Source organism: Rhinoderma darwinii, chromosome 1 (genome assembly GCF_050947455.1).
Source record: "Rhinoderma darwinii isolate aRhiDar2 chromosome 1, aRhiDar2.hap1, whole genome shotgun sequence".
NCBI classification, from domain to species: Eukaryota; Metazoa; Chordata; class Amphibia; order Anura; family Rhinodermatidae; genus Rhinoderma; species Rhinoderma darwinii.
Window position 1 is genome coordinate 430,683,149 of NC_134687.1, and position 21,665 is coordinate 430,704,813.

Below are 21,665 nucleotides of genomic sequence, written 5' to 3' on the forward strand. Positions count from 1 at the left end.
CCCAGTTGTACCCCGTCGCCTAGGGCGGGTCGTTGCAAGTAGGCAGGGACTGAGTGGCGGGTAGATTAGGGCTCACTTGTCTGTTTCCTTACCCCCATCATTACATAATCACAAGCCCATATACCTACTCTACCCTGGTCCCACACACTACTATGGACACCCTTGAGACCCTGGTTCAGCAAATGCAGGGTCTCTCCCTACAGGTCCAGGCCCTGGCTCAGAGGGTCAACCAGCCTGATGCTGCCATGGTAGTGCCCCTCACCTCACCTCTTGAACCCCACCTCAAGTTGACTGACCTTGTTCTCAGGGGACCGGAAGACTTTTCTCTCCTTTCGGGAGAGTTGTAGGCTCTATTTTCGTTTAAAGCCCCACTCCTCAGGTTCTGAGAGCCAGCGGGTGGGTATAATTATGTCCTGGCTCCAGGAAGGGCCCCAATAATGGGCCTTCTCCTTGGCTCCTGATGCCCCTGAACTTTCCTCTGTTGATCTTTATTTTTCTGCTCTCGGACTCATTTATGACGAGACTGACAGGACTGCTTTTGCCGAGAGTCAGCTGGTGACCTTACGTCAGGGTAAGTGACCTGTTGAGGAGTATTGCTCTGACTTTAGGAATTGGTGCGTAGCTTCTCGGTGGAATGACCCTGCCTTAAGGTGCCAGTTTAGGTTGGGTCTGTCGAACGCCCTGAAAGACCTGCTAGTTAGCTATCCCTCTTCTGACTCCCTAGACTAGGTTATGGCTTTAGCGGTACGACTTGACCGACGTCTCAGGGAACGACAACATGAACGTTTTTGTGTTTTCTCCTCTGACTCCCCCATGATGCCTCCCGAGGTTCCGTTGCTTCGTTCTTCCACGGAAGACTCGGAGGTACCTATGCAACTCGGGGCCTCCGTGTCCCCCCAACAACGTAGAGAGTTGCGCAGGAAGAATGGTCTCTGCTTCTATTGTGGGGATGACAAGCATCAAGTGAACACCTGTCCTAGGCGTAAGAGTAAGCAGCCGGAAAACTTCCGCGCCTAAGTGATCATCGGGGAGGTCACTTGGGCGCACAGGTATTTCCCGTAAATATGAAACGTAATAAAATCTTGCTTCCCTTTCAGGTCTCTTTTGGTGGTAGGTCTGCTACCGGCAGTGCCTTCATGGATTCAGGGTCGTCTGCTAATATCATGTCTGTGGAATTTGCTATGTCTCTAGCTATGCCTTTGATTGATTTCCCTAAACCTGTCCCGGTAGTGGGCATCGACTCCACTCCTCTTGCTAATGGTTATTTTACACAGCATACCCCTGTTTTTGAACTCCTTGTTGGCTCCATGCATTTGGAGCAGTGGTAGAAAACAAGGGGAGGAATCCTCCAGCTCACCTGACACACTGAGTGTCGCTGTCTGCGCCTGGATTCTGTCCGTGTCGGCACACGTAGCAGAAGCAAAAATAGAAAGGAAGTTGGATCCAGCGCTTGGATAGGGGTAAAACGGAAGGAATTTCCAAGTTTAATTAAATTCTATAAAAAGTCCATTGAGATATGGTCCTGGTGTGTGGGTAATAGAAGGAAGATCCTGTGAAGCCTACGCGTTTCGGACGATAGCGACGTCCTTAGACTTGGCTGTAATAAAATTTGAAACTGGCGCCCTAGCCTTTTTGTACTGTGTCCGGTGAGAAACAGCTGAGTTCTGATTGCGTTCCACTGTTTGATACGTCACATGGAACGCAATCCGGAAGTAGGAGACGTCCGTATGCATATCTGGTAAGTACTGCTCATGTATATGCTATATGTATGACACCAACTTCTAGTTGTTATTTATAGGTAATATTAGAGATTAATATCTTATTTGTGCAGTATTACAGTATAAGTAAGATTTTGAGAAATAAACATGATTAATGGTCACGTGTGCGTTCCAGATCTTGTGGTCACATGGAACGCAAGATGCCGGACGAATCACTGGGAGCCGTCTGATCAAGCAGAGGTCATCCCATTTCAGCTGGCATGATGGGTAAGAGATTAATTCATTAATAGCGAACATAACTGATGATTAAATGATGTTTTCTATAATACATTATTCATAATGTGACCGGGAGTGTAAATATTATGATTTGCCGTGTGTGACGGAATGTATCATAATATAGGTACAATAAGGGAGAGCCAGTTGGAGATATTTGGCATCTTTGTAGTTCAATTATCACTGATTTACATCATAGGATCATGAGTGCATAAGTGAGGAAAAGGGAAAAAAAAAAAATGAGGTGAAGGCTAAAATCGGGGATGTGGGGAAATAATGCATGTCATTGAGCATATGTTGTACATGCACTACGGAAGGTGATGGTTAAAATTACGGGTAAATGGAGACTTTCTGGTTGGAGAGAATATCGGATGTATTTTTTTTATATATTATAAAAATATTGTGATGCAGTAATTGATGCCATATACTCTCGAATCATAGTGCACTGGTGGCTTTACATGTTCCTTAATACTGGAACATAAGTTCCTTTTTTAAGTTAAGGCCATCCGGAAATCTTGTTCTTAATCTATATATCCAGAAAGCTTCTCTGAGGTGGGTTTTATTGATTATATCTCCTCCTCTTTTCGGTAAATGGATTTTTTCTATAGCATAGCAACAAAAACTTTTAGTTGTTCTATTGTGTTTATGTATGAAGTGTTTTGATGCATTTGAAATATTGACAATATTCGGATTCCTAACATAACTGAGATGCTCCAATATTCTGGTTTTAAGTTTTCTATTTGTGCAGCCCACATATTTCAATTGGCAATCTCTAACCAAGGAACAAAATCAAGTATTATCATTAGGCCTAAATTTTGCACCAAGAAATAATTTCAACTTGTTTAATACAATACTTGATATTAATAAATTTATCCGTAACTTAACGGTCAAAAAACATTTCCTTGCATCAGGAATAACCAAGGAGGACTCTGACATTACGACATCTTCACCAAATACCACTAATATGACTGAAGAATCACCAACAGGTGCATCCCACGTCCAGTCTGAATTCTCATTCCAGGAACTTTCAACCATCGTGTGCCTAGAACATCTGTGCGCTGAACAACCTAATCAAACAGTGATGACTGCTGCCAATTTTGAAACATCAAATCCGAAGTTTTACCCAACCAGTTCACGGACAAATTCAATGGACGAATTCCAATTGGTACTGGAAAAAGAATTACAAACTCTAGCAGATGGACTTAAAACCCAACAACAACAAACCAACATGACTATGGGTTTGAAAAAAGCGGTCAAATCCTTACAGGATAATAAAGAAATAATTATCAAAATGTCGGATAAAGGTGGCAATGTCACGGTAATGAACAAACATGACTACAAATCATCAATCATGACTATGCTATCAGATGAAACAACTTATAAAAGTCTAGGAAAAAATCCAGTGGAAACAATTAAAACTAACATGAAAGAATTACTTAATGACGGTCTAATACAAGGATTTATTACTCAAAAACAGTTGGATTTCATTTATATCGAACAACCCATAACTCCGATAATCCACGCTTTGCCTAAAATACACAAAAATATTCTTCCTCCACCGATGAGACCAATAGTTTCAGGCATCGGATCAATACTAGAGAGATTATCGGAATGGCTCGACACACTGTTACAACCGCTAGTACAAAGAACACCAGGTTTTCTCAGTGATACTAAAAATGTTCTCAACTCACTGTACAACTTACGGTGGCAAGAAAATTACACATGGCTCACGTGTGATGTGGTCTCATTATATACTTCTATTCCCCATCAAATAGCCTACACTGCTTTGGAAGAATATCTATCCACACATAGCAGTTATGATAAAAAATTTCAAATATACATCTTAGAAGTCCTAGTATTCTTAATGACAAACAACTACTTCCAATTCGATGAAAAATATTATCTCCAATTAAGAGGGGTATCCATGGGGGCCAAATTTTCCTCCTCAGTGGCAAATTTGGTCATGTCGTGGTGGGAAGAGTCCCACATTTTCTCCAGTAACAACCAATATGGCATCTACATAGAATGGTACGGTAGATACATTGATGACATCTTACTTATATGGAAAGGGGACATTAATATCATCCCTGATTTTGTTGAGAGTCTAAATCACAATCAATGTAACCTCAAATTCACATATAATCATGACACCACTGAAATTGTTTTTCTGGACCTGAAGCTAAGCGGCATAGCAGGTCAAACCATATCCACTGAAACATACCGCAAACCCACAGCATCTAACAATATACTCCATGCCAAAAGCAATCATTCTAAACAAACCATTCGGGCCATACCAGTGGGAGAAATGCACCGCGCAAAACGAAATTGTAGCGCACATGATCAGTTCAAACTAGAAGAAGAACAAATCAAATCCAGACTCTCAAAAAGAGGATATCCCCAATGGTCACTCAAACGAGCGAGTGACATTATGTCTAAAAAATCCAGAACACAGTTACTCCAATACCATAATAAGACCCCCACCAAACAAACCACCAAAAGTCAGCCTACATTAATCCTCCAACAGAGCAATCAATTCTCCCAAATTAAGAATTTAGTTAACCAATACTTACCGATTCTTATGGAGGACGATAGTCTGCGTACCATCTTAGCGGGAGGTATTAGGGTGGTAGCTCGCAAAGCTCCATCCCTGGGTAGCGTCCTTTCTCCATCATATTTCAGCTCTAAAGACAAAACGAAAACAACATGGTTAGAAACAAAAGGTTTTTTCAAGTGTGGCCAACACCCCTGCAAAGTTTGTACCTATGCACACCCTACAAAAAACTTTTGCAACTCCACTCAAACAGAAACATTTATCATACAAAATTACATTAATTGTAACACAGAATCTGTTATTTACATAATTGAGTGTACAGATTGCCAATTGAAATATGTGGGCTGCACAAATAGAAAACTTAAAACCAGAATATTGGAGCATCTCAGTTATGTTAGGAATCCGAATATTGTCAATATTTCAAATGCATCAAAACACTTCATACATAAACACAATAGAACAACTAAAAGTTTTTGTTGCTATGCTATAGAAAAAATCCATTTACCGAAAAGAGGAGGAGATATAATCAATAAAACCCACCTCAGAGAAGCTTTCTGGATATATAGATTAAGAACAAGATTTCCGGATGGCCTTAACTTAAAAAAGGAACTTATGTTCCAGTATTAAGGAACATGTAAAGCCACCAGTGCACTATGATTCGAGAGTATATGGCATCAATTACTGCATCACAATATTTTTATAATATATAAAAAAAATACATCCGATATTCTCTCCAACCAGAAAGTCTCCATTTACCCGTAATTTTAACCATCACCTTCCGTAGTGCATGTACAACATATGCTCAATGACATGCATTATTTCCCCACATCCCCGATTTTAGCCTTCACCTCATTTTTTTTTTTTCCCTTTTCCTCACTTATGCACTCATGATCCTATGATGTAAATCAGTGATAATTGAACTACAAAGATGCCAAATATCTCCAACTGGCTCTCCCTTATTGTACCTATATTATGATACATTCCGTCACACACGGCAAATCATAATATTTACACTCCCGGTCACATTATGAATAATGTATTATAGAAAACATCATTTAATCATCAGTTATGTTCGCTATTAATGAATTAATCTCTTACCCATCATGCCAGCTGAAATGGGATGACCTCTGCTTGATCAGACGGCTCCCAGTGATTCGTCCGGCATCTTGCGTTCCATGTGACCACAAGATCTGGAACGCACACGTGACCATTAATCATGTTTATTTCTCAAAATCTTACTTATACTGTAATACTGCACAAATAAGATATTAATCTCTAATATTACCTATAAATAACAACTAGAAGTTGGTGTCATACATATAGCATATACATGAGCAGTACTTACCAGATATGCATACGGACGTCTCCTACTTCCGGATTGCGTTCCATGTGACGTATCAAACAGTGGAACGCAATCAGAACTCAGCTGTTTCTCACCGGACACAGTACAAAAAGGCTAGGGCGCCAGTTTCAAATTTTATTACAGCCAAGTCTAAGGACGTCGCTATCGTCCGAAACGCGTAGGCTTCACAGGATCTTCCTTCTATTACCCACACACCAGGACCATATCTCAATGGACTTTTTATAGAATTTAATTAAACTTGGAAATTCCTTCCGTTTTACCCCTATCCAAGCGCTGGATCCAACTTCCTTTCTATTTTTGCATTTGGAGCAGTGCTCTGTACTGTTGATGCAGGGATTATCGTACGATTTGGTTTTAGGCCTTCCCTGGTTGCAGTTGCATAATCCCACGTTTGACTGGAATACTGGGGAGCTTACCAAATGGGGTAATGAATGTGTAATGACGGGGGTAGGGAAAGGGACAAGTGAGCCCTAATCTACCCGCCACTCTGTCCCTGCCTACTTGCAACGACCCGCCCTAGGCGACGGGGTACAACTGGGCGGCGGTCCCTACGCTCAGTAAGTGCACGAGACAAACAGACAAGGGTACACAAAGCTAAGGGAAATGGGGCAGTTGCCCACGGCAACACCGTGAGCAACAAGAGTGGTGAACGAACCGAGTCAAACCAGGAGTGAACGAGGTACCAAACGCAGAGCAGGAGAGTAGTCAGTAAGCCAGGGTCAGTATGGAGCAGGATCAAAAAGTCAGAAGCTGTAGCTGGGCCAGGAAACCACACGAGAAGAATCACAAGCATAGGAGGAACAGGAAAGGCAGGTATAAATAGACAGAGGGCGGGAGCTAGCTCCATCTGGCCAGGCTGCGATAGGCTCTCCCGCTCCTAAGCCTGCCATCCTGAGTGGTGGAAGATGGAGTCAGTCTCAGAGACATAGGTGCAGACTGATTACCTATGGGCGTATACACAGAAGTTGTGCCTGGCAGATCCTTTACAGAATGCTTGACGTCATGTTTTTCTGTTAATTCTATTTCTCCCCCTGAGGAGGTGAACACGCTACCTGAGTTTGTTCAGGACTTCGCTGATGTTTTCTCTAAGGAGGCCTCCGAAGTGTTACCTCCTCATAGAGAATACGATTGCGCTATCGATTTGGTACCAGGAGCTAAGCTCCCTAAGGGTAGGATATTTAATCTCTCTTGTCCCGAACGTGAAGCCATGAGAGAGTATATCCAGGAATGCCTGGCCAAGGGTTACATTCGCCCCTCTACTTCTCCGGTAGGTGCTGGCTTAGTCTTCGTAGGGAAGAAGGATGGTGGTCTTAGGCCATGAATTGACTACCGTAACTTAAATAAGGTCACTGTAAGGAACCAGTATCCCCTTCCTTTGATTCCTGATCTCTTTAATCAGGTTTAGGGGGCCCAATGGTTCTCTAAGTTTGATCTACGGGGGGCGTATAACCTTATCCGCATCAAAGAGGGGGATGAGTGGAAGACTGCGTTTAACACGCCCGAAGGTCATTTCGAATACCTCGTCATGCCCTTTGGGTTGTGTAATGCTCCCGCGGTCTTCCAGAATTTCATAAATGAGATTTTAAGAGATTACCTGGGGGTATTTCTTGTAGTGTACCTTGATGACATACTTGTGTTTTCCAAGGACTGGTCCTCCCACATTGAGCATGTTAGGAAGGTGCTCCAGGTCCTTCGGGAAAACAAACTGTTTGCGAAGACCGAAAAATGTGTGTTTGGGGTGCAGGAGATACCATTTTTGGGTCAAATCCTCACTCCTCATGAATTCCGCATGGACCCCGCCAAGGTCCAGGCTGTGGCGGAATGGGTCCAACCTGCCTCCCTGAAGGCGTTACAGTGCTTCTTGGGGTTTGCTAATTATTACAGGAGATTTATTGCTAACTTCTCGGTCATCGCTAAGCCTCTTACGGACCTCACTCGCAAGGGTGCTGATCTCCTCCGCTGGCCTCCTGAGGCTGTCCAGGCTTTTGAGGTCCTTAAGAAGTGCTTTATCTCGGCCCCGGTGTTGGTTCAGCCCAACCAAATGGAGCCATTTATCGTGGAGGTTGACGCGTCCGAGGTGGGAGTGGGGGCTGTCTTGTCCCAGGGTACCAGGTCCCTCACCCATCTCCGTCCCTGTGCCTACTTCTCCAGGAAGTTTTCGCCCACTGAGAGTAACTATGATATTGGCAACCGCGAACTCTTAGCCATTAAATGGGCATTTGAAGAGTGGCCCCACTTCCTGGAGAGGGCTAGGCACCAGGTAACGGTCCTTACCGACCACAAGAATCTGGTTTTCCTAGAATCTGCCCGGAGGCTAAACCCGAGACAAGCTCGATGGGCGTTATTTTTTACCAGATTAAATATTTTGGTTACCTATAGGGCTGGGTCTAAAAATATTAAGGCTGATGCAATGTCACGTAGCTTCATGACCAGCCCTCCTTCGGAGGAAGATCCTGCTTGTATTTTGCCTCCAGGTATAATCATTTCCTCTATTGATTCTGATTTAGTCTCTGAAATTGCTGCTGATCAAGGTTCAGCTCCCGGGAACCTTCCTGAGAACAAGCTGTTTGTTCCCCTACAATTCCGGCTAAGGGTACTTAGGGAAAATCATGACTCCGCACTATCTGGTCATCCAGGCATCCTGGGTACCAAGCACCTCATTGCCAGAAACTATTGGTGGCCTGGGTTGCCTAAAGACGTTAAGCCCTACGTCGCCGCTTGTGAGGTTTGTGCTAGGTCCAAGACTCCCAGGTCCCGACCAGCGGGCTTACTACGTTCTTTGCCCATTCCCCAGAGACCTTGGACCCATATCTCCATGGATTTTATCACCGATTTGCCTCCATCTCAAGGCAAGTCGGTGGTGTGGGTTGTAGTAGACCGCTTCAGTAAGATGTGCCACTTTGTGCCCCTCAAAAAACTACCCAATGCTAAGACGTTAGCTACCTTGTTTGTCAAACACATCCTGCGTCTCCATGGGGTCCCTGTCAATATTGTTTCTGACAGAGGGGTACAATTTGTTTCTTTGTTTTGGAGAGCCTTCTGTAAAAAGTTGGAGATTGATCTGTCCTTCTGCTCTGCCTTCCATCCTGAAACTAATGGCCAAACCGAGAGGACTAATCAGTCTCTAGAACAATATTTAAGGTGTTTTATCTCTGACTGTCAATATGATTGGGTCTCATTCATTCCCCTCGCCGAATTTTCCCTTAATAACCGGGTCAGTAACTCGTCAGGGGTCTCCCCCTTTTTCTGTAATTTTGAGTTTAATCCACGATTCTCCTCCGTTTCACCTGGTAGTTCCAACAATCCCGAGGTAGAGGTCGTTCATCGGGAACTGTGCACAGTCTGGGCCCAGGTTCAGAAGAACCTAGAGGCGTCCCAGAGCATACAAAAAACTCAGGCAGATAGAAGACGTTCTGCTAACCCCTTGTTTATGGTCGGGGATCTGGTGTGGCTATCGTCAAAGAACTTGCGCCTTAAAGTCCCGTTCAAGAAGTTTGCTCCCCGGTTTATAGGGCCGTACAAGGTCATTGAAGTCCTCAATCCTGTCTCCTTCTGACTGGAGTTGCCCCCATCTTTTCGAGTACACGACGTGTTTCATGCCTCCCTCCTTAAACGCTGCTCCCCGTCCTTGGCTCCCTCGAGGAAACCTCCTGTCCCCGTTCTCACCCCTGAGGGGGTAGAATTCGAGGTGGCCAAGATTGTGGACAGCAAGATGGTCCAAGGCTCCCTCCAGTACCTGGTCCATTGGAGAGGATACGGGCCTGAGGAGAGGACTTGGGTACCCGCCCGGGATGTTCACGCTGGGGTATTGGTCAGGAGGTTCCACCTTCGTTTCCCCAATAAACCAGGTCCATCTAGAAAGGGTCCGGTGGCCCCTCATAAAAGGGGGGGTACTGTTAAGGATCTGCCAGGCACAGCTTCTGTATCCACGCCCATAGGTAATCAGTCTGCACCTGCTTCTATGTCTGTGAGACTGACTCCATCTTCCACCACTCAGGATGGCAGGCTTAGGAGTGGGAGAGCCTATCACAGCCTGGCCAGACGGAGCTAGCTCCCGCCCTCTGTCTATTTATACCTGCCTTTCCTGTTCCTCCTTGCTTGTGATTCTTCTCGTTTTGTTTCCTGGCCCTGCTGCAGCTTCTTGAACCATTTGACCCTGCTTCATATTGACCCTGGCTTACTGACTACTCTCCTGCTCTGCGTTTGGTATCTCGTACACTCCTGGTTTGACTCGGCTTGTTCACTACTCTCCTGCTCTGCGTTTGGTACCTCGTACACTCCTGGTTTGACTCGACTCGTTCACCACTCTTGTTGCTCGCGGTGTTGCCGTGGGCAACTGCCCCTTTTCCCTTGCTTCTGTGTACCCTTGTCTGTTGGTCTGTCGTGCACTTATTGAGCGTAGGGACCGTCGCCCAGTTGTACCCCGTCGCCTAGGGCGGGTCGTTGCAAGTAGGCAGGGACTGAGTGGCGGGTAGAATAGGGCTCACTTGTCTGTTTCCTTACCCCCATCATTACAGTACTTGTCTTGTTGCTCAGTTGTGCAGCGGGGCCTCCCACTTCTCTTTCTACTCTGGTTAGAGCCTGTTTGTGCTGTCCTCTGAAGGGAGTAGTACACACCGTTGTAGGAAATCTTCAGTTTCTTGGCAATTTCTCGCATGGAATAGCCTTCATTTCTAAGAACAAGAATAGACTGTCGAGTTTCACATGAAAGCTCTCTTTTTCTAGCCATTTTGAGAGTTTAATCGAACCCACAAATGTAATGCTCCAGATTCTCAACTAGCTCAAAGGAAGGTCAGTTTTATAGCTCCTCTAAACAGCAAAACTGTTTACAGCGGTGCTAACATAATTGCACAAGGGTTTTCAAGTGTTTTCTAATCACCCATTAGCCTTCTAACACAGTTAGAAACACAATGTACCATTAGAACACTGGAGTGATGGTTGCTGGAAATGGGCCTCTATATACCCATGTAGATATTGCATTAAAAACCAGACGTTTGCAGCTAGAATAGTCATTTAGCACATTAACAATGTATAGAGTGTATTTCTGATTTATTTAATGTTATCTTCATTGAGAAAAACTGGGCTTTTCTTTCAAAAATAAGGAAATTTCTAAGTAACCCTAAACTTTTGAATGGTAGTGTGTATATATATATATATATATATATATATATATATATATATATATAAAAATATGATGTACAAGATACATATTTATGTATCAACACAAGTTACAATCTTGTTCTCACATAGTTATTTTTTATATGCTCACTTGGTAGTAGTTTTATATATATATTTTCATTGATTCCATGCACTTGGTTTGTTTTTGTTATTAATGCTGCATAGTGGACTCACTATTTTTTGGTGACTCTAGGATATTTACTTTTATCAGAGGTATATGTATACTCAAAGCATATAAATAAATATCTTTGATTCTTTTCATACTGTATACACATATTTTGTTGTATTTCATGTATACACACATATAAAGCTTTCATTATTCTCATCATTTTTCCTTTTTTAGTTTTGCTAACACACTTAGCACATATTCTCTTTACATTTGTCGCATTTTTTCTTTATTTCTTTATTTTACACATCAACACATTTTCATGCACATTTATTTGGATCGACTGTCTCATGTATCATCATTTTTTGGCATGAGAGTTCTTATACTTATCTGCATAGGGATGATTTTCTTTTGTATAATATAGCTAATTCAAATATGCTTGTATTGCTACCATTTAGCAATATTGATGGTAGTGTAGAGGTTAGCACATTTGTTTTGCTCATGCCATGTCCTTGGTTCAAGGCCTGGTTGAACTTTCAACTTTTACCATTCATACCCTCACACATTATGGACTTATTTGTTTTGTGAAATATAGTCTAAGGCATATAAACCTATATTGCCTCACAGTTTGGTGTTGTTATTCGAAGTGTAGTGGTTAACACGTCAGCTCTACATAGTGACTGTCCTGGGATGATGTGTTTTTATTTGTTATATATATTTTTTTATTTTTATTTTTTTATTTGCTACATTATCACTTTTTTTACACACACAAACAAATTTTTATGTATTTACACGTGGATCGATTGTTTCAATTTTTGGCGTGAGAGTCCACATACCCACTGGCATGGGGAAAATTCCCTCCATGCATTTAATTCACCCTAGTTTCCGTTGTCTCACATTTTAGCAACACTATTTGTAGTGTAGTGGTTTTAGCACAGTTGCTTTATACATGCAAGGTCCCTGGCTATTAGCCTGGATGATTTTACAAAAAAAAAATTTCACTTATATTTTCACCTATGGGTTTATTTCTTTTGTTACAACACAGTTTAAGTTATATAAGCTTATACTGCATTATAGTTTCGCAATACTACTTGTAGTGTAATGGTTTGCACTATGTTCTATATAGTTAAAGTCCCTGGTTCGCGTTCCGGGAGAATGTAGCAACACGTATGCTTTTATTATTTTTACACATCATTATCACTTTATCAGGTTCTAATATGGTATGATTTTATTGAAATATGTATATCCATATTGTGTGTTTATGTATTATATAGAGAGGGAAAGATTAGGGACAGGTTACATCATGTATGTTTCTGAATGTGTGAAAAGTGTTTTGTCACTCCTACGGAGTTGTATATAAATGTGCTGATCTTGGGCTGTTAAATAGAGATACATATGGACAATATTACTCTTTTACATGTTGGTAAGTTTTTGGCAGATGCAGAGTTAGCCATGGGGTCATGTGACCATTATATGGTTGCTCCCCCTGCTGGAGAGACTGGCACAATTCTTTTGTGCATTTTTTTCTAGGAGGTGGGGTTGACACATGCGTACTCGCCGGCTAGCGGCGGTGGCCTCCATTGTCATGGATACGTCTCACGCATGACGCTTCGTTGCGTTTGACATCATCGGTGTCAGCCGGATGTCGCACCCCTGGGTACGGCGAGGATAACATGCGTCTCATACTGGCTACCTTCTCATTATACTCTACAGCTGCTACTTGGTAAGCCAACCACTTTTGATTGGTCTACGGACCTTTAAATAGTTTCCCGTGACTCTCTGGCACCACCCCCAGACGAAGGCCTGGAGCCGAAACGCGTGTCAGGGTGTGACGCCAGGTAGCCATCACTATTTTCTATGGGTAAGTTACTATTATATTACAATATATTGTAACGTCTATGGCCGCGGCCCGTCGTTCTGACTTACCCTCTGACGGCCGCGGCCATGGACGTGTGAGTTCTCGGCGGCATCTTCCTCCTGAGAGACGCCGGCACTCACTTCCTGGTTCAGAGACTGTATCCCACAGGGCGTGCACGGTCTTAAAGGGCCAGTGCGCGTCCAGTTGCAGAGAATCTGCAATGAGCCTAGAATGCTGCTGGACTATAAAAGGGGCTCCGCCCTGTTGATCAATGCCTGAGCGTTGTTGTGTTTCCTGAAGTTTGTTTTGCAAATGGTCTCCTAGTGTTTTCCAGTTCTCAGTGTTACCCGTTCCTGCTGCCTGTATCCCGTGCTACCGAGCCTCTGTGCCGTCTAGAGTTGAAGTCGAGTTGTGTCTCTCGCTGCATCTATTGTGTCACACCCGCCAGGTGTCTGTCTACTGCCGGAGCCTCATCTTAAGCCTGAATCATCGCTACTGTCTACATTGCCTCAGGTACCCTTTCTGGACTATAGACGTTGTATCATACCTGTTTGGCCAGCTGCTATCCCGCTACGCAGTACGGCCCAGTGGGTCCACACCCCGCACAGTGACATATATGCCATGTATACATTGTTATAGTTTATGAAAATGCCATTTAAATGACATTTAAGCTTCATCTAACAACTACAAGTTAGATGTAGAAGCATGCATGGAGATTGAGATGACATTATCTCTCACTTTGCCTCTGTACATGTTTTATTAATAGGCAAAAAAAAAATTTGTATAAAAGATGGCTGGCCATTGTATTGAACAAACACTTTTACACTTTGCGTCTCCCTTATTTCCTTTATAGATTGTAAGCTCTTGCGAGCAGGGTCCTCAATCCTCCAGATTATTATTATTCTTACTAGCTCCTGTTCATGCACCACAACAGAACGTGAATTTTATGCAAACAACTCTGCATTTGATAATGATTTCTCACAAGGAACTCACCTCTCTTTTTTGGCTCCTGCGCAGACTTTTTTTTAGCCTATAGCACAGACTTACTATAGTAGGGTATGTTTGTCTGTAGGTGCATGTTTTTTTTACAAATGAGGCCGAGTTCACATCGCGTTTTTGCCCTACATTTAGCGTGTGCATCGGGAAAGCTCCTAACGTACACGCTAAACGTGTCCATAGGGCTCCAATAGCTCGACGGAGACTAACAGAGCGTCCTTTTGGTCTCCGTCAGGCTGGTATACGACAGTATACCTTTTTTTTCAAGGATGGAATAGCGTAGTAGACTACGCTATTTTATCCTAAAGGATCTCTGAAAAAAAGTATACTGTTAGTTTTACGTTTTTTTTTTTAACATGGGAGCCTATAATTGATAGATGCCACTGTATGGCATCCATCACAGGAATATAGTATATGGATTCCCGAGCAGAGTATCAGGAGCACTCTGCCCATGGACTTTGGCCCTGGGGAAGCTCATGACATCTCTGTCCATATATGGATAGTAACATTAAGGGGAACCCCAGGGCCAGAGTTCCCAGCCAGAGTACTTCCAAAGCTTTGGCCGGGGACACTGCTATTGTAGTTCCTGACATCACTACCCATATATAGACACTGATGTCAGGGGCTTCTCCAGTTGCCAACCCTCTGGCCGGGGACTTGAGCATCACAAAGCTCCTGCTATCACTGTCCATATAAATCCATTTAATATGTTTAATGTTAAAACTTGATTGAAACAATATGACATTTCCTGATAATAGCGAAGCAAGTAAAGTTCATATTCACTTTGCATGATAAAAGTCGTTTTCCACTGTTGATGTGTATTTCTTGCAAATCACCAGCTTATCATTAAGGCATATTAAACTGGTCAACTTCTGTAATACTATTTTATTAGCTGTGGCAACTTATGACTGCTTCTAAGTGTAACTTTCTGGTGGCTCTTATTCGTGATAAGGGACCTTTTTATATCACTCAAGTCATGAAAAGCTAAAAAAAAGCCCATGACGTATACCTGTGACATATACCATATACTGGTCACGCATAGGCTCCCATGTTTAAAAAAAACAACACCTTTTTAAGGGATTCTGTTGTATGGAATAGCATAGGCTACTACACTATTCCAGATCTAAAAAAGGTATACTGACGTATACCAGCCCGATGGTGTCCAAAAGGACACTCTTTTGGCCTCCATCGGGATAATGGAGCCATATGGACACGTTTATCATGTACGCTAATAGCTTTTCTGACATAAACGCTAATCGTAGGGAAAGAAAGTGATGTGAACGGTGTATTCTGACCATAGACATTCAGGGCATCCGTAAGATAACCCCCCCCCCCCCCCCCCCCCCCCCCCCCCCCCCCCCCCATTGAAGTAATAAGAAGGAGGAGCAGGTCAAAGTGTGGCAACCATTCCACCGGGACCATCTCTAGCGTAAAAAGTCTTTAGGTTTTCCTGGCCCCAATCATCAGTTTGGGATTCGAGTTTCAGAGAACTGACTTTAGCAATGCCTTGTACTTCTGATTTCTAGAAAATGGTGGTTCTGGAAGCTAGAAATGATGCTTTAAAAATCTACAAAACCTCTGCACTTCAAAAACTACATGTAAAAACATACGATCAGAGCTTCTATACATAACCGCATTGTGGTCCAAAAACCGCAGTCGTACAAGTGACAGACTGACTACACTTATCATAGCAATCCTACACAGTTGACCTCCAGACATACCAGTTCTAACCAATCACTTGGGGCTGAAAGGGGTGGGCGTGGTTTGAATACTGTATAGCGAATGGAAGCTCAACGCAAGAACTGCAATGTGTCACGCTGTTGCTCCGCCTACAAACGGCGTCCGCACGTACAGCGAGACGTGAAACGCAAATTTTGGAACGCAAGAGGTTCTAACTTCCGTATGTGTCTTTGCTTCACCAAGCTGTGAAGGTAACAGAAGCTTGACGGTTGTAACGTTACATCGCTGCCGCCGCGCTGCTTATAGCAAGTGAAATATATGTGGGTGGGGGAAAACCTGCTGTGTAGGGCTTCTCACAACTGCGTATATTACTGGGGCCACACCATTACCAGGGATGAAGCTATGGCTCATGGAAATGACACCAGCACCTTGTAACCATATCGCGCAGCGTCGACATGATAGGTCGCATGCAGTGTTGCCTCTGGTTAGTAACGGTGACGACCGGCGCTTATGAGATTATGTACGAGGACGGGACAGCTCCTCCCCTGCACTATGACAATGGCCGCGTCCATCCCACGGATCGCACCATCTGCAGCACCTCCCAGCGGGGGCTTCCAGCTGCTGCGCTAGTATGCCGGCTGATGTAGGGGACGAGTGACGGTGGGGTGTGGCGCACTCCTGTGTGTACTTCTCAGCATCCTGCTATCTGCGCTCTGTGCGCCTGCGCCGACTATATGGTTATAGAGTGATGTCCCTGTTCTTGTGTCCCCCCTGCAGCTGTCACTTGAGACTCCCGGCACTTCCCTGTTTTGAAAAGTTGTATTGGAGAGTCCGGTGTCGCCAAGGCGGCCCGATCCGGGGGTGTTATCCGAGGGGGGTGATCCAGTCAGGCCCAAGAGCTCAGCCTGTCCTATAGGATGAATGCCGGAGAGGAGCCGCAAGCCGTGTATCCCCTGCATGTACTCGTCTGGAATAATGACTTCCGTGCCCTGGAGAGGGAGCTGGAAGGGAGGGTAAGCGCATCCTGTCTGTATCCTATATGTAGCAGAGTTGTCACGTTGTGGCTATTGTTGTTCTTTATCAGTACTGATCTTGTACTAGGTTACCCACATTAATATATATGAAGACTGGAGGTGACGTGTGTATGTATATATGTGTTTCTAGCCTTCTATGTAACCGAACCCATCCCCCGCTTTAAGATCCATTTTTTTTTTTACCCAATAGATGTTTATTATTCACACCCTATGGCATTTAATCCCCTTGTAACCCTTTTTGTCTCCCTAAATCTAACGTGTCCATATGTTACTCTATGGTTTCCCCATTCTCTTTATGCTTTACAGCATTGCTGATAGGATAGTGGTTTCTTGATGGTAATACCAGGTCAGCTTTTTCTGACACCCACTTGTGTTCTCTGAGCCTGGTTTTATTATTAGTTACTAGTTCTGATTTTTATCTTTTAAAACGTGGACAGATCCAGGAGGGAAAGTCTGATCTTCCCAGGATCTATTTATGCGTTTAGAAAAAAAAATAGCATTAATAACCTGGAGTGTGATCCCTGTTATGACAAACCCTATGATCTGTTCGTAATGGAGGAGGGGAGACCCGATCAACCGACTTGGTGGTTATGACAATGAATGAACAGTCTGCGTTCTCAAATCTGCACACTATAGGGCCTGTGACTAAGATGTGACCTGCGTATATTGCCGCTAGGTGTTTTTATAAACGGCGCGTTCTAAGGTCAGAATCTTTGGACATTGGAGAGTCCTAATTATCACTAGATATTTTGTGCTGTCCATGGTGTTGAAACCTTATTTTTACTGTTTCTTTTAGGCCTTGTTCACACATAGTATTTCATTGCTGTTTTTTTTTTTTTTTTCTTTTAAAAAAAATTATTTGCTATTTAAAAAAAACCATTGTCCACATGTCACTCACACACTTTTTGCATCTGAAAACGTTTATTTTTTTTTTGTATATCATATCCTATGTGCCACAGCTTTGTTTTGTTAGGCTGGGTTCACACGACCTATTTTCAGGCGTAAACGAGACGTTTTACGCCTCGAATTACGCCTGAAAATACGGCTCAAATACGTCGGCCAACATCTGCCCATTCATTTCAATGGGTTTGCCGACGTACTGTGCCGACGACCTGTCATTTTACACGTCGCTGTCAAAAGACGGCGCGTAAAATAACAGCCTCGGCAAAGAAGTGCAGGACACTTCTTGGGACGTAATTGGAGCCGTTTTTCATTGACTTCAATGAAGAACAGCTCCAAATTACGGCAGTAATGGACGCCTCGCAAAACGCAAGAATGACCAATTACGTCTGAAATGCAGGAACTGTTTTCTCCTGAAAACGGCTTCATAATGTCAGCCGTAATTGTCGATATCGTGTGCACATACCCAAACATTAAAACACCCGATCGCTGTTATCCGTACGCACAACCGGTTTGTTTCTGTAGTTGTGGCGCAGCTTTGTAAAGCAGTGCAATGTGTGAATGCTGTATTTTCCACTACTGTTCCAGAAACGAAATTAGCGGAAAGCTAAAATGGAATATCCCTGAATAAAACTGTATAAAAAGCTTGAAGCATGTGACATGGCTAGAATTATTTCAGGAGCCATGGTGGCCAAAGCATTATCTCTGGTGCCCATGTGCTTGGAGCCATTTCAGACGTTTTTTATGAAAATATGTTCTGTTTTCCAGTCTTTTAGAATTAGTGTTGGCTTTTACTTACCCCTTTTTTTTTTTTTTTTTTTTTTTTTTTTTTTTTTTTTTCTCCGATCAACCAAGACTTATTAAAAAAAGATGAAAAGTAAAAACTTGTCCATGAATAATTGCTAGTTTAGCTATAGTCTGCTAGGCTACATACGTACATAATATTAATCTTTATAGAGCGCCAACATGTTGCACAGCACTTTACAATTCAGAGGGAACGTGTACAGACAATATCAGACATTACATAGTGACAAAACGAAACTACAATTCAAGCAAGAGGAGTGAGGACCCTGCTCACAAGAGCTTACAATCTATGAGGAAATAGTAAGAGATACAAGAGGAGTGAGGACCCTGTTCACAAGAGCTTACAATCTATGAGGAAATAGTAAGAGATACAAGAGGAGTGAGGGCCCTGCTCACAAGAGCTTACAATCTATGAGGAAATAGTAAGAGATACAAGAGGAGTGAGGACCCTGTTCACAAGAGCTTACAATCTATGAGGAAATAGTAAGAGATACAAGAGGAGTGAGGGCCCTGCTCACAAGAGCTTACAATCTATGAGGAAATAGTAAGGGATACAAGAGGAGTGAGGACCCTGCTCACAAGAGCTTACAATCTATGAGGAAATAGTAAGGGATACAAGAGGAGTGAGGACCCTGCTCACTAGAGCTTACAATCTATGAGGAAATAGTAAGAGATACAAGAGGAGTAAGGACCCTGCTCACAAGAGCTTACACTCTATGAGGGAATAGTAAGAGATACAAGAGGAGTGAGGACCCTGCTCACAAGAGCTTACACTCTATGAGGAAATAGTAAGGGATACAAGAGGAGTGAGGACCCTGCTTACAATCTATGAGGAAATAGTAAGAGATACAAGAGGAGTGAGGACCCTGCTCACAAGAACTTACACTCTATGAGGAAATAGTAAGAGATACAAGAGGAGTGAGGACCCTGCTCACAAGAGCTTACAATCTATGAGGAAATAGTAAGGGATACAAGAGGAGTGAGGACCCTGCTCACAAGAGCTTACAATCTATGAGGAAATGGTAAGAGATACAAGAGGAGTGAGGACCCTGCTCACAAGAGCTTACAATCTATGAGGAAATAGTAAGAGATACAAGAGGAGTGAGGGCCCTGCTTACAAGAGCTTACAATCTATGAGGAAATAGTAAGAGAGGAGTGAGGACCCTGCTCATAAGAGCTTACAATCTATGAGGAAATAGTAAGAGATACAAGAGGAGTGAGGACCCTGCTCACAAGAACTTACAATCTATGAGGAAATAGTAAGCGATACAAGAGGAGTGAGGATCCTGCTCACAAGAGCTTACAATCTATGAGGAAATAGTAAGAGAGGAGTGAGGACCCTGCTCACGAGCTTACAATCTATGAGGAAATAGTAAGAGGTACAAGAGGAGTGAGGACCCTGTTCACAAGAGCTTACAATCTATGAGGAAATAGTAAGAGATACAAGAGGAGTGAGGACCCTGTTCACAAGAGTTTACAATCTATGAGGAAATAGTAAGAGATACAAGAGGAGTGAGGACCCTGCTCACAAGAGCTTACAATCTATGAGGAAATAGTAAGAGATACAAGAGTGAGGACCCTGCTCACAAGAGCTTACAATCTATGAGGAAATAGTAAGAGATACAAGAGGAGTGAGGACCCTGCTCACAAGAGCTTACAATCTATGAGGAAATAGTAAGAGATACAAGAGGAGTGAGGACCCTGCTCACAAGAGCTTACAATCTATGAGGAAATAGTAAGAGATACAAGAGGAGTGAGGACCCTGCTCACAAGAGCTTACAATCTATGAGGAAATAGTAAGAGATACAAGAGGAGTGAGGACCCTGTTCACAAGAGCTTACAATCTATGAGGAAATAGTAAGAGATACAAGAGGAGTGAGGACCCTGCTCACAAGAGCTTACAATCTATGAGGAAATAGTAAGATACAAGAGGAGTGAGGACCCTGCTCACAAGAGCTTACAATCTATGAGGAAATAGTAAGAGATACAAGAGGAGCGAGGACCCGGCTCACAAGAGCTTACAATCTATGAGGAAATAGTAAGAGATACAAGAGGAGTGAGGACCCTGCTCACAAGAGCTTACAATCTATGAGGAAATAGTAAGAGATACAAGAGGAGTGAGGGCCCTGCTTACAAGAGCTTACAATCTATGAGGAAATAGTAAGATACAAGAGTGAGGACCCTGCTCACAAGAGCTTACAATCTATGAGGAAATAGTAAGAGATACAAGAGTGAGGACCCTGCTCACAAGAGCTTACAATCTATGAGGAAATAGTAAGAGATACAAGAGGAGTGAGGACCCTGCTCACAAGAGCTTACAATCTATGAGGAAATAGTAAGAGATACAAGAGGAGTGAGGACCCTGCTCACAAGAGCTTACAATCTATGAGGAAATAGTAAGAGATACAAGAGGAGTGAGGACCCGCTCACAAGAGCTTACAATCTATGAGGAAATAGTAAGAGATACAAGAGGAGTGAGGACCCTGCTCACAAGAGCTTACAATCTATGAGGAAATAGTAAGAGATACAAGAGGAGTGAGGACCCTGCTCACAAGAGCTTACAATCTATGAGGAAATAGTAAGAGATACAAGAGGAGAGAGGACCCTGCTCACAGGAGCTTACACTCTATGAAGAAATAGTAAGAGATACAAGAGGAGTGAGGACCCTGCTCGCAAGAGCTTACAATCTATGAGGAGATCGGAGTGACACACGAGGTAAAAGGTGCTTGTTCAGTACAATGGTCCGGCCATCTTTTATACACATAGGGTATTACACATAAAGCTGCATGAGCCGGTCACCAGCCAGTATCCGTGTATGACGGATATGAAGTGTATTAGCGTGTGGGGGAAACTGCTGAATGAAGGGGTCAGGTTCTGAGAACTTATGTAATGGGCGGCAAAAAAAAAAGGAGTCAGATTAGGGAATGTAATAGTCTAAAATGTTTTTCCAGGGCATGCTTAAACTGTGGATATTGGGAATTAATCTGATTGTCTGGGGTAGCGCATTCCAGAGGACTGGTGCAGCATGAGAAAATCTTGGAGACGGGAGTGGGTGGTTTGGATTATGGAGGATTTTAATCTAAGGTCGTTGGCAGAACGTAGAGCACGAGTAGGCTGGTAGACAGAGATGAGGGAGGAGTTGTAAGGAGGTGCAGCACTGTGGAGAGCTTTGTGGGTGAGAGTTAGGCACTGTTCACACAGTTT

The 21,665-nt window shown here is 43.3% G+C and overlaps 1 protein-coding gene across 4 annotated transcripts in view; it reads left to right on the plus strand.

Annotated features, from left to right (window-relative positions):
• The first annotated feature begins 13,434 nt into the window (after nucleotides 1-13,434).
• Nucleotides 13,435-21,665, plus strand: part of ANKRD13A (ankyrin repeat domain 13A) — a 64,296-nt gene continuing 56,065 nt past the window's right edge. Inside the window, exons 1-2 of one of the 4 annotated variants that reach the window (XM_075830723.1) lie at nucleotides 13,435-13,560; nucleotides 16,501-16,736. In XM_075830723.1, coding sequence (XP_075686838.1) covers nucleotides 16,641-16,736 — 96 coding nt within the window. In that variant the 5' untranslated portion in view covers nucleotides 13,435-13,560; nucleotides 16,501-16,640. The other 3 variants (XM_075830705.1, XM_075830733.1, XM_075830714.1) reach the window with 3 other exon arrangements.